The 12,608-nt window shown below is 46.9% G+C and overlaps 1 protein-coding gene across 1 annotated transcript in view; it reads left to right on the top strand.

The window, feature by feature from the left end:
* Positions 1-12,327, top strand: part of slc12a2 (solute carrier family 12 member 2) — a 67,408-nt gene extending 55,081 nt beyond the window's left edge. Inside the window, exons 22-27 of the mRNA XM_069677301.1 lie at positions 1,407-1,529; positions 2,959-3,070; positions 7,226-7,312; positions 8,984-9,119; positions 9,564-9,631; positions 10,841-12,327. Coding sequence (XP_069533402.1) covers positions 1,407-1,529; positions 2,959-3,070; positions 7,226-7,312; positions 8,984-9,119; positions 9,564-9,631; positions 10,841-10,976 — 662 coding nt within the window. The 3' untranslated portion in view covers positions 10,977-12,327. The remainder of the gene's footprint in view (positions 1-1,406; positions 1,530-2,958; positions 3,071-7,225; positions 7,313-8,983; positions 9,120-9,563; positions 9,632-10,840) is intronic.
* Positions 12,328-12,608: the final 281 nt, after the last annotated feature.

Here is a 12,608-nt window from a genome sequence, read left to right on the forward strand (position 1 = left end):
TGTATCGATAGGTTGGTTTTGTGTTATTGTGTGTTTTACGAGTGTTGTGTTGTAGCCAAACTTTCTTCAAAAAACGCAGAAGTGACACAATAACACAAACAAATGAACCCATCGAAGCAGCAGCACTCTGTGTTCTAAGTGGTAAAATGAGTGTTTTTGTCAATGGAGTCTGGTGTGTTTGAAGAGATGAAGAGAAGCGATGTAACATCTGTTTCTTGATTCTTAATCTTTTACAACATTATAAAAATAATTCTTACAGAGGAAGATGATTTTTTTTTGTCACACACAGACGTTACATCGCTCTCTGCACACACACCAGACTCCATTCAGAAAAACACTGATTCTACCTCACAGGAGCTGCTGTCTACTTCTGCAGAGGTCTGTTAGTCTGCTTTGTGAGGTGAAATGCTTTGCTAAAAGTCAGTGTCCAATCCATAGCTGATCGTTTTCAATACTAGAAAGTCACATAATAAATATTTATTTAATTGAACCTTAAAATCAACCTGCAGAAAAAAACGCTGACCTTTGAATCCTCTTGACTCTGTGACTTTGTCCTCATTACTTTGACGCTCTGAAACATAATTTTCAAATTTTTAAAAGTGATTTTCCGGACATGCAACATGTTGGTAACACGAGCAAAGCTGCAGGTTTATGGGATAAATACAAAAATGTTTCTGAAGGTTGAAACTCTGAAGCTGAAAATCTAATAAAATAGTTTTGCAAGGAAGCAAAGCAACAGGTTATGAGTAAATGCCTCCAGAATCCTGCTTTAGTCTGTGTTGTAGTTTCAGAGCTGCAAGACGCACTGACTCTGAAAGGTTGGGCTGACTCTGTAGAGTTCATGTTGTCGGCAAAACAAGCGCAAACGTTCATCCCAAAAATCTCAAATCAAACATCGAGCCGTCGCACAATTCAAGTTTTATTGTTTTAAACCTCTTTACACATCTTTAGATCACAGCGTACAACGTTTCAGCTGATGGAAACAAACAAACAGTCGGGGAAGAAACCTGTGATTTAAAAACTCTAATAGAAAATAACATTTGGCCAGATTTTAGACTTTCTGTCCCGTCAAACTTTATAAAAGCCGAGAGTTCATCCTTTAAAAACGTGTCTTTGTTCAGACTCTGACATCGTATCATCCCGCGCTGGTGCTTTTCAAGCGTCCCCGACATGAACAGTGGAAAGAGCCGTCGCTGAGGTGTGACAGCTTCTGTGTGTTTCATTAGAAGTGTGTGACGTGTTCTAGGTGCTTCACGTAGATCTGTCTGTCACAGATCCAAACTACAGCTTCTGTTTGTTTGTGTTCCTCTCTCAGGACTGTCTGACACACCAACACATGACTTTAATTACAGCTTATATTCTGTCTCAAGAGCTTTCTCTTGGTGTACCTTCTCTTCTCCGTGCAGACAAGAAGAGCCCGACCGTCCCGCTGAATGTGTCCGATCAGAGGCTGCTGGAGGCCAGCCAGCAGTTCCAGAAGAAGCAGGGGAAGGGCACCGTGGACGTCTGGTGGCTGTTTGATGATGGAGGTGAGTCTGGATGAAAAAGTACTTCCTGTGTGAGTGTCGATGAAACCTCCGCAGAACTCTCTGAAGTTATTTATTGTGTTCTGATTGATTAAAGTCACAGAGAAGCGTTGATCAGAGGAGCTGACAGAGACGATCTGTTTCTGTGACTCTTTAATAACGTTATAATGGAGCTGTGATCGCCCCTCGGCTGTCAGACGGACTCTCTCTCCCTCTGAGCCGACAGTCTGTCTCTGACTCACTCCTCATCGGGCCTGTCAGCCCAGCAGGGGGCAAACATGTGAACCAGGCCACAGGCACGAGACGGGGTGACATGTGACACTTCAGATCGGCCTCATCATGTCGGCCTCTTCACTGCTGCAGCGCGCGCACACACACACACACACACACACACACACACACACACACCTCTGATGCTTCCAGCTGATGTATCTGGATCTGTGTTGTACGTTTGGAGCAGAAGTTGAGTCACAAATTCTTCTTCACTAATTACCATCAGTTGTTGATGATAATAAACGTGTTTAATCGTATTAACTGTCAGTCAGTCGGGATGACGTGCAGCGAGTGGGTTGTTACCGTGGAAAGAAACCCTGGCAGAGTGATGCAGCGCCTTGACACTGCTGTTTATTATAACGCAGCTTTTAGCTAATAAAATCTTTTCTTTCTTCCGCTAAAGAAATAATCCCTGACGTTCTTTTGAACACCACGTGCACTCCTGCTCCCTCTGAACTCTGTAATCTCCTCTCTTGACCTCCTTTGTGCCTCCCGCTCGCTCCGCATCATTAGCTGCTGCTGGCTGAGAAACGTTATCAGTACGAGCCGCTCGTCCTTCATCCTTCCCCGCTGGAAGGATCCCTCTTCACCCTGTTTATCCGCCGCATCATAATTATTGTGCTTTCTTATTGAGCTCTGGACGTTCGGCTGCACACGTGAAGCGGTGACGTGATGTCCAGGACGAGACGAGTAAACAGCTGATGAATAAGCAGCGACTGGGCGGGTGTTTCTGCAGAGAGAGAGAGAGGATGTAGATTTGTCTGTGGTTCAAAGACGGAGGTGATGTGGGTGCAGAAATGAAACAGAAGCATTTTCCTTTCTTCCCCACGTCCGACCATCAACTACATTTTTTGCATTTTATTCACAGTGACAAAAAAACCCTTTAAAAGTTCCGTGTTTGTTGGAAGCTGGAGAGGGATCATGTTTTAGCAGCGACTCCTTCAGGTCGCCCTGAGGTCTGCAGGTCTCCTCCTGTTGTCTACACAACAAGTCGCCGTTACTTTAACACTCAAATAAAGAAGGAAGCTTTCATAGTTGGAGACGATCGGGCCGAGAAGTGTATGAATATCAGAGTCTGTCATGTTTTGACTTTAACTTCCACACAGCAGATGTTTCATGTCTTTGTATTTTAAGAAGCTGTTTGTTGCCTCCGGTCCAGGTCTCACCCTGCTCATCCCGTACCTGCTGACCAACAAGAAGAGGTGGAAGGACTGCAAGATCCGCGTCTTCATCGGAGGGAAGATCAACAGGATTGATCACGACCGCCGAGCGTGAGTACTCGAAACTGAAATCTGTTTGAGAGTCAACCAAAGTAAAGAATGTGAGATTCATTCATACGAGTGTGGAGAGGAGGTCGACCAGACGTGAGAGAGCTTTGAGATGAAAAGCAGACAGTCAGAGCCGCCTCCTTTGATCCGCTGCTGCTGACACACAAACTAACATGTCGTTTATTCACATGTCAGGTATAAGAGCTCGATATGTTACTATACATGTCTAATAAGCACTCTTAACTCTAATAATGACCGTGTACAGATTGAGAAGTAGCAGCCTGCAGACTGAGGAGCACTCGTATTTAGATGTCGTGCTGATGTGAAGCTCAGTTAACAAACTGTTAAATCATCAAACAATAAATAAATCTCACCGTCTGTTCTTACGGCTCGTCCAAAGTGACCGCTTGGTTGAAGTCCTGCCGCAGTGTGAGCACAACGTCACGCGGCGTGAGCGCGGCGTGACGCGATGTGAGCACGACCTAACGCGGTGTGAGCACGACCTAACGCGGTGTGAGCGCGGCGTGACGCGGTGTGAGCACAACGTCACGCGGTGTGAGCGCGGCGTGACGCGATGTGAGCACGACCTAACGCGGTGTGAGCACGACCTAACGCGGTGTGAGCGCGGCGTGACGCGGTGTGAGCACGACCTAACCGGTGTGAGCGCGGCGTGACGCGGTGTGAGCACGACCTAACCGGTGTGAGCGCGGCGTAACGCTGCCTCCAATAACAGGCGAACGATCAAAGTGATGCTGTGTTTCTATTAGTTTAGTCGTAGTGACCAACATGCAGCAGCTTTGATCTTCACCGACTCGTAGCGTAAACATGCTCGGTCCCACAGTGACCCAGACGTCATGTTCACACACTCACAGGATGAGAATAAACCATGATGATCCTCGGGTCGGACTCACATGAGTAACACGCGATGGAAATGTGCTTCGCTTTCGATCTGAACACAAGTCTGACTTAAAACCTGACTTACTGCAGACGAGGTAAACTGGAGGATGGCTCTGATGTCACTGAGGACGCTCACAGAAGAATGAATCAGTTAACCAACTGTTCAGAGTGTTCATCAGTAAAAGTCACTTTTGTTAAACGAGTCTGCACAATGTTTGGAACGCCGCCGCCTCATGTGAACATCCTGTCGGCTCTCTGATTATCTGTTCATCAGAACGGCCGGACGCGTCTCTTCCTTGTTAATGTGCAGAGAAGCTTTCTCATCAGATCTCGGTCTGTTTATCATCTCACTTTTCTCTATTTCGAGTGGACAAAAGCTTTTACTTCATCATTTATCTGCTCTTCTGTTTGTTATGTAATAATATTAAAGACAGTGAAACGCTCTGTTCTGCACAAAGTTCAACATAATTATTATCTCTTGTGACGTTCAGCTCTCTCTGACAAACAGGACAAAAGATGATCAACTTAAACATGAAGCATTTTTTATTGATTTGGGACAGGACGTAAACTCTGTCATCTGCATGAACCTTCATGTGTGTTTACATATGTGATTTATACAACAAGGGGCCGAGGATGGAGCCTTGTGGAACACCACAGGTCATTTACATGACTTCTAAATCTGCAGTGCCCCTGATTCACACCCCCTGTCCCAGGCCAGCCTGCAGTATAGATCTGCTGTATCAGCTGCAGCGCTCAAACCCAGAACAACTCAAATCAATTGACAGAGCAGGTTTGGTGCAATGATGGGGATGGAAACCTGATTTCTTAAAGTATTATAAAAATGTGTTAAAAAGCAGGTTTAAGGTTTAAGAAGGAGTCGCCCACCTGCACCTGAAGGCAGCAAGGGAAGTAGCGTTGATCCACTGTAACAGAGGAACCTGAGGGTCAGCATGCATGTTAGATAAAGCTCGGGGATCAGAGAGTTCTTGAAACAACTGTTCTCTACAGACCCCAGAATTCAAAGTAGTGGGGTGTTCCCATTTAAAGTTAAATAAATTAATTAATTAGACTTTACGTTTGAGTCACAGCCAGTCAGACTGCACGAGCACAGAGCCCACACTGCTGAGAGTAACTACAACCTGGACGAGCAGCCTCATTCAGCTCACACCGTCACCTGGACTGATTCATTCTCAGCCAGCATGAGCAAATGTAACTGCTTTATATCTGCAGAAACCTTCAGCACACACACACACACACACACACACACACACACACACGCACACACACTCTCTTTTCCCCCACATGTCTCACAGTCTCTCATTGTCCCCTCCAGCTGCCTCCTACCTCCTTTTGTTGGAGATAAAATTAGCTTGGTGCTAGCAGCGCAGCCTTTTATCTCTGCGAGCTCACAGCTCTGTGTGCACTTTGAAATCCACCTTTTGTTTGTTTGCTGCAAAACTACGAACCGGACGAATCAACAGGTTTCTGATCAACAGGGTTCCAGCAGTATTGAACCAAATCACCAGCAGATAATATAATAAGAATATTAATAATAATATAGTAATTCTTATGGTTTGGACTACAATGAAGCAAAACTGAGAATCAAGCGTGGCCTTGAGTCTCAAATATATTTCTATATAATATGACCAAATATATTTCTGTCTTTTGTCGCTCGCTTCAAAGCCACCAGACTCACAGGAGCTGCTGGCTGACTGCTGGCTGACTGCTGCCTGCTGGCTGACTGCTGGCTGACTGCTGCCTGCTGGCTGACTGCTGGCTGACTGCTGCCTGACTGCTGCCTGCTGGCTGACTGCTGGCTGACTGCTGCTGCCTGACTGCTGCCTGACTGCTGCCTGCTGGCTGACTGCTGGCTGACTGCTGCCTGACTGCTGCCTGACTGCTGCCTGCTGGCTGACTGCTGCCTGACTGCTGGCTGACTGCTGGCTGACTGCTGCTGCCTGACTGCTGCCTGACTGCTGCCTGCTGGCTGACTGCTGGCTGACTGCTGCCTGACTGCTGGCTGGCTGCTGCCTGACTGCTGCCTGACTGCTGCTGGCTGGCTGCTGCCTGACTGCTGGCTGACTGCTGGCTGACTGCTGCCTGCTGCCTGACTGCTGCTGGCTGACTGCTGCCTGACTGCTGGCTGGCTGCTGCCTGACTGCTGGCTGCCTGCTGCCTGACTGCTGACTGCTGCTGCCTGACTGCTGACTGCTGCTGCCTGACTGCTGGCTGGCTGCTGCCTGACTGCTGGCTGCCTGCTGCCTGACTGCTGGCTGCCTGCTGCCTGTTTTGTGTTTTGATTTTCATTTGGATCCAACTTAATATTTATAGAAGAAACACAAACAGACCAGCTGACAGGAGCAGCAGCAGCTCCTGTGTCTGTGAGGTTAAATTATAAGAATAAAACCAGAAACAGCTGTTACATCTCCTCACAGCCACCAGACTCCATTTAAAAACAACCTCATTTTACGTCACAGAGCACAGGAGCTGCTGCTCTACCTCTGCCACAGTCAGTCCGTTTGTTTGGTTACTGTGTGACTTGTATTGTTTTTAGTGGCTTAGTTTGGATCCAACTCTACATTACTGAAACACACAGTATCACAAGAAAACAACACATTGGTGCAGCGGTATACCAGCATCTTACATATTCATTCGAGGTACAATCAGTGTTTTTCTGAATGGAGTCTGGTTTGTGTGCAGAGAGCGATGTAACGTCTGTGTGTGGTTAAAACAATCATCTTCCTCTGTAACAAAAAGGTCTATCTCTGTAGGGATCCTTTCTGTCATGTTGTCACACACTTAGAATAACAATCTGAGCCTGTCAGTGGAAACAACAAGAACTTTTAGGGGACGACCTTTGACCCGTATCAGAGCTGTGTACGTTTTCTTTGTTTTATATTTTCACATTTGAAAGCAGGAATTCGACAGTAAGACAAACAACAGAAACAGTTGGAACACGCGGCGTGTACATCTCTATATGTGAAAGGAAAAGCTCTCGAGCTCTCAGATTCTTTGAAGCTGGATCTGAAGGAAATTACCCTCATACACAGGATGCCTCAGAGCTCCCAGTAAAGCCCGTCCTACCTGCCTCCACCCTCCCAGAGTCTCCATGTTCAAACATCTCTATTTAAAGCGGCTCACCCGGGCCTTCACGGTGACTCAGAGCTGTTATCTCACCCCACAGCTCCTCAGATTCACAATGTCTTGCAGTTATTTTCCTGACTTTATCCTAAAGCTCTCTGTGTTCCTCTCTCTGCGCAGCATGGCCACTCTGCTGAGCAAGTTCAGGATAGACTTCTCGGACATCACCGTGCTGGGAGACATCAACACCAAGCCCAAGAAGGAGCAGTAAGTCCTCTTCCAACAGATTTCTGCAGCCTCTAACTCAACATGAGACACCTCATCTATATCCTCAAATAAAAGCCAGACAAACAAGGACTCAAATATAAAAACTTTGGTTTTTTCGATGCTGAAAAGTTAATTTTCCTCACAATACTGACACGTGGATTTGTTTAAAGCTTTCTGTGCTCCCTGCCGTCTCTCGATGTCAGCAGTGACGTGTGAAGATGTTCCTGTAACAAATAGGAATAAAAATATGAAACGTAAACACGTACAACAATTTCTACTGCAACACGTAACTCAAAGCAAACAGGACGCGTTGGCAAAGGAGCGGGATGAAGATTAATCTTATTTATTCTTCTATATACTCTAACCTTTAACTTACCCAAATGTATGGACTGTTAGGCTCCCCGGAGACGGGTCGGGGATGAGTAACAATAAAATAAAACAAAAATCCGGATTTATTACAAACAGTCAAACGTTCAACACAAAACAAACTCAACAGGACCTGATCTTTGTGTCAGAAACTAAAATAACAGTCGAGAAAACACGACGGCCTGAAGGAGAAGAAGGAAGGAGGAGGACGCACGCGTGAAGATGACGTCACACACAGTCGATGTATAGAAATAGATGTCGATGATTTAGGTCCTGAAATGGCAAACAGAACCCAAATAATGCTGATCATTCAGATGATTGGTTATTTAGACGATCAGAGTTCATCATATTAAATGTTTCTGCCCATCCAAAGAGCCGAAATCAAATCTCTGAAGAAACAAACGTCTGACTGAAATAAATTATTGGAAAGTTTCAAAATAACTTAATAAATAAGTTGATGAATATTTAAAGTTACTAGTTTAACATCAGCCTGCATGAACAAACACTGATGGACGGATGAGTTCATAACCAGGGAGCAGGAGGAGGAAAGGATCAGTGGCGCCCTCATGTGGTCAGTTTGGGTAACGTCATGAGACGACAGAAAACATTTACTTTGTTTTCAGTAGAGAATGATCAGAAGCAGCTTTATATGCTATATATTATTATACATATATATTATACACATCATTATACATATCAGTATATATATACATTATATATCATTATATATATTATATATATATTTGACAGATTTCAGACGACCAGTCACGATCTGTTAAAGGCAGCGTTTGGCCTCAATGAGGATCATGATCAGTATCTGACCTGCTCTTCTGTTTGACGTCCAGGTGACAGGTGCAGATAACCTCTGCTGGTCAGACTGACGGTGGAGTCCAAACTCTCCTGACTTACAGTCGATCATTTCATATCCTCATGAACGCACAGGCTTTGTGCCTTTCACTGTTTTGTTGAGTTTACAATTAAATATGTAACAAAATGTTGAATATTTATTGATCAAATATAAGAAAGTCAAAATAAAAAACGTCCTCGCTGTGCAGAAAAGTTTTGTCCAAATGATGAAACGTATCGTCTTTAGTCACAAACAGCAGATCGTACTCGTCATGATGCGACACCAGAAACATTTCAGTTTGAGTCCTTCTGGTTAGAAAACAGGAAGCACACTACCAAAATAAGAGTCCTGTTTTTAATGTAGTGCGTACACAGCCCCGTCTGCTTCTCACGTTTTCTAAACTCATTCTGTGTTGTTGTTGCTCGGAAGTGAACATTAACCACGAGTGTGTCGTGCAGCGTGTCGGCCTTCGAGGAGATGATCGAGCCGTATCGGCTGAAGGAGGACGACATGGAGCAGGAGGCGGCCGAGAGGCTGAAGAACAGCGAACCCTGGAGGATCACCGACAACGAGCTGGAGCTGTACCGCGCCAAGGTCAGTGCACCGCTGCTGCTCACCGTGACTGTGTGTGTGTGTGTGTGTGTGTGTGTGTGTGTGTGTGTGTGTGTGTGTGTGTGTGTGTGTGTGTGTGTGTGTGTGTGTGTGTGTGTGTGTGTGTGTGTGTGTGTGTGTGTGTGTGTGTGTGTGTGTGTGTGTGTGTGTGTGTGTGTGTGTGTGTGTGTGTGTGTGTGTTTTAATTTCAGACAATAAACACTTTATCCTCCGTATGACTTGGTCTCTAAAGCTCAGAGGAGAGAGTTCTTCTTTAATCCTCTGCAGCCCAGTTTATCTGCCTCTATAAACAGATGAACTGGAAACAGTGGTGTGTGTGTGTGTGTGCGTGTGTGCGTGTGTGAGTTGGCTCAGAGTAGGTGTGTGATGATAATCAGGTAATCTGACACCTTAATGTTGAACCTGTTTGTGTTTGTTTCTCTGCAGACGAACCGTCAGATCAGACTCAACGAGCTGCTGAAGGAGCACTCGAGCACCGCCAACCTGATCGTCATGTAAGCTGCTGCTCCGTGTGTGTGTGTGTGTGTGTGTGTGTGTGTGTGTGTACCCCATGTGTTAATGCAGGAGTGTTTGAGGGTGCTCTCTTCTGTAGTAGCTGAAGAGAGGTCCACCTTCTTCCTCCTCTGTGAGAGACTCTGTCGATGTGTAGGGACAAAACAGAGACGACAGACTGAAATCACAGCTGCATGAAGGCCTCACACTGTGTGTGTCACGGCCACCAAGCTGCACTTGAATGCATCACAACGTCTGCAGCAAACAGCCAACTAGCTTGTTCGCTCTGCTCCTGAGTGAGAGGAGATAACTCTTCATGACAGCAGGAGGCGTCTCTCTGTGTCCGTCACTCAGCGAGCAGAGCAGCAGCGTGTGGCTGCAGATCTGTGCTGTTACAGACGTGCTCAGTTTGTGACGCAGCACAGTCGACAGCTGACAGGTCCAAACTGTGTGAGATCTGCTGCTACGCTGTGGCCACAGGAGCTAACAGACAGCCTTCTCATTGGCTGATGGGTCCTCACACCTTTCAGGTGTTAGGGAATCACCCACAGAGCTACTGACGGCAGCCTCAGACGGGCGCTTCATGAGATGTGTAGAAGTTTGTTTTGGTCAGTGTGTCACAATCTCTCTCAGAAAACACAAAGCTCCACATGATGACGGCTGAGGCTCAGTGAGCCGGCCCCTCGACACACACGCAGCCTGTTCACGTGCGGTTCTGTTCACGTGCGGTTTGTTAACGTGCGGTTCTGTTCACGTGCGGTTCTGTTCACGTGCGGTTCTGTTCACCTGACTGTCACAGTCAGGACGTCCGTTACATCGTGGAGATCATCTGTTTTAAGTGAAGCGTGTTTCCATCACTCTGTGCGTGATGCTCGATGTAGCTGCCTGACAACCTGTGAGCCTTCACATGAAGCTGAAGTGAAGTGGTGATCGTCAGCCTGCATGGGCACATTGTGTGTCTGTCTCTGAGTTGACCTGCTGACCTGCTGATCTGCTGACCTGCGTGTAAAGCTGTGGACAGTCTCTCCTCCTGCAGTCACAGGCCTGTGTGCTGTCAGTGCTGAAGCTCTTTGTCTGGTTGACGTGAATGTAAACAAAAGCATCTTTATGAGTTATGTTATGGATGATATTGATCAGTAACACCCCTCTCTTCTTCTTCTTCTTCTTCTTCTTCTTCTTCCTCTTCTTCTTCCTCTTCCTCCTCTCTGCAGGAGTCTGCCGTTGGCGAGGAAGGGCGCGGTCTCCAGCACTCTGTACATGGCCTGGCTGGAGACGCTGTCCAAAGAGCTGCCCCCCATCATCCTGGTGCGCGGAAACCACCAGAGCGTCCTCACCTTCTACTCCTAAACACACACTCACACACACACTCACACACTCGCACACACACACACACACACACACACACACACACACACACACACACACACACACAGGGAGAAGAACATCCATGTTTTTAAGTCTCACATCCACTTCTGCCTCTGGGAGCAGACGCACACACACCTCCCAGTCCAAACCTACCGGCACCACACACACACTCCAGAGACGGTAAAACACAGCCACAGACCGAGGCAGCGCTGGGAACACGAGCGAGGACGAAGGCTGAGAGGCGGAGCAGCCCTACGAGTGACGGAGGGAGGCGGAGGTGGGGGTGGGGGGTGTTCACGTCGCCCACTCGGCTCCTTTCTTTCTATTTATTCCGAGATGTTGTTTCTTTCTGCTTGTAGCTCTAGTTTTGATCTCATCCTCGTGTTTCGTGTCACAGTTGATTTCTCTCAGGCTCCGAGCAGTCGTGCACAGCGCTCACGTCGTTCACATGAAATCCTGATGTCATACGTGTCGAGTTAATCGGACCAGTCGTCGTGTTTGTGATGCAGCAATAATCACTCCGTCGTTTTCCGTCAGTGTTGGGAGAGAAGCATGCAGACCGCTTTGCAACACCTTCTGAAGCCTTATGGATGTGCCTTCCAGATGAATCAGATGAACGATTATGATCTCTATCCAGATTGACAATATTACCTATTATATTGGTGGAGAATAGTTACTAGTTTTACTGAGCTTTAAATGTGATTCCTTCTTAGTTGGAGCGTTGTATTTATGCGAGTGGATTGCATAAATTTAATGAAGGGTGTCCACTTGATTGCATTTCTCTTTCTCTCTTTTAATCAACATGTGTTTTATTTTATTCACTTTTGAGTCTTCCTTTTTAAAGCTGTTGAATATTTAGCCGTTAGAAGACGCAGATGATCCTGAAACTGTTCAAAGATCTTTAGACATGAAGCTAGTGTTCAGGTCGCCCATGTAGCTGCTCGTCGACGATCTCGTGTTTGTGTTCTCGTGTTCGGTTCTTCCCCTGAAGAAAGAGAAACTGCTCAACCCAACAAGCTAGTTAAACTTTGCCTTAATGCTAACGATTGTCACAAGTTCCTTTCCTCTTATAAGCCATACTGGCTGGACGGTTTGTGGGTAAACGCAGAGAGCGATCCATTAGTTTAGTCTTCACTGTTAATGCTTCTTTTCTTCCCATCGTCCACCTGCATCAGCCTGTCACAGCCTGTTACAGTCTGTTACAGTCTGTTACAGTCTGTCACTGACTGTTACAGTCTGTCACAGTCTGTAGGCCTGTCGCAGCCTGTCGCAGCCTGTCGCAGTCTGTAGGCCTGTCGCAGCCTGTCGCAGCCTGTCGCAGCCTGTCGCAGCCTGTCGCAGTCTGTCACAGTCTGTAGGCCTGTCACGGTCTGTAGGCCTGTCGCAGCCTGTCGCAGCCTGTCGCAGTCTGTCACAGTCTGTAGGCCTGTCGCAGCCTGTCGCAGCCTGTCGCAGCCTGTCGCAGCCTGTCGCAGCCTGTAGGCCTGTCTGTAGGCCTGTCGCAGCCTGTCGCAGCCTGTCGCAGCCTGTCGCAGTCTGTCACAGTCTGTAGGCCTGTCGCAGCCTGTCGCAGCCTGTCGCAGCCTGTCGCAGTCTGTCACAGTCTGTAGGCCT

This window comes from Semicossyphus pulcher, unplaced genomic scaffold (assembly GCF_022749685.1).
Source record: "Semicossyphus pulcher isolate SPU_LCO1_2020_fin unplaced genomic scaffold, fSemPul1.0.p SCAF_28, whole genome shotgun sequence".
NCBI classification, from domain to species: domain Eukaryota; kingdom Metazoa; phylum Chordata; class Actinopteri; order Labriformes; family Labridae; genus Semicossyphus; species Semicossyphus pulcher.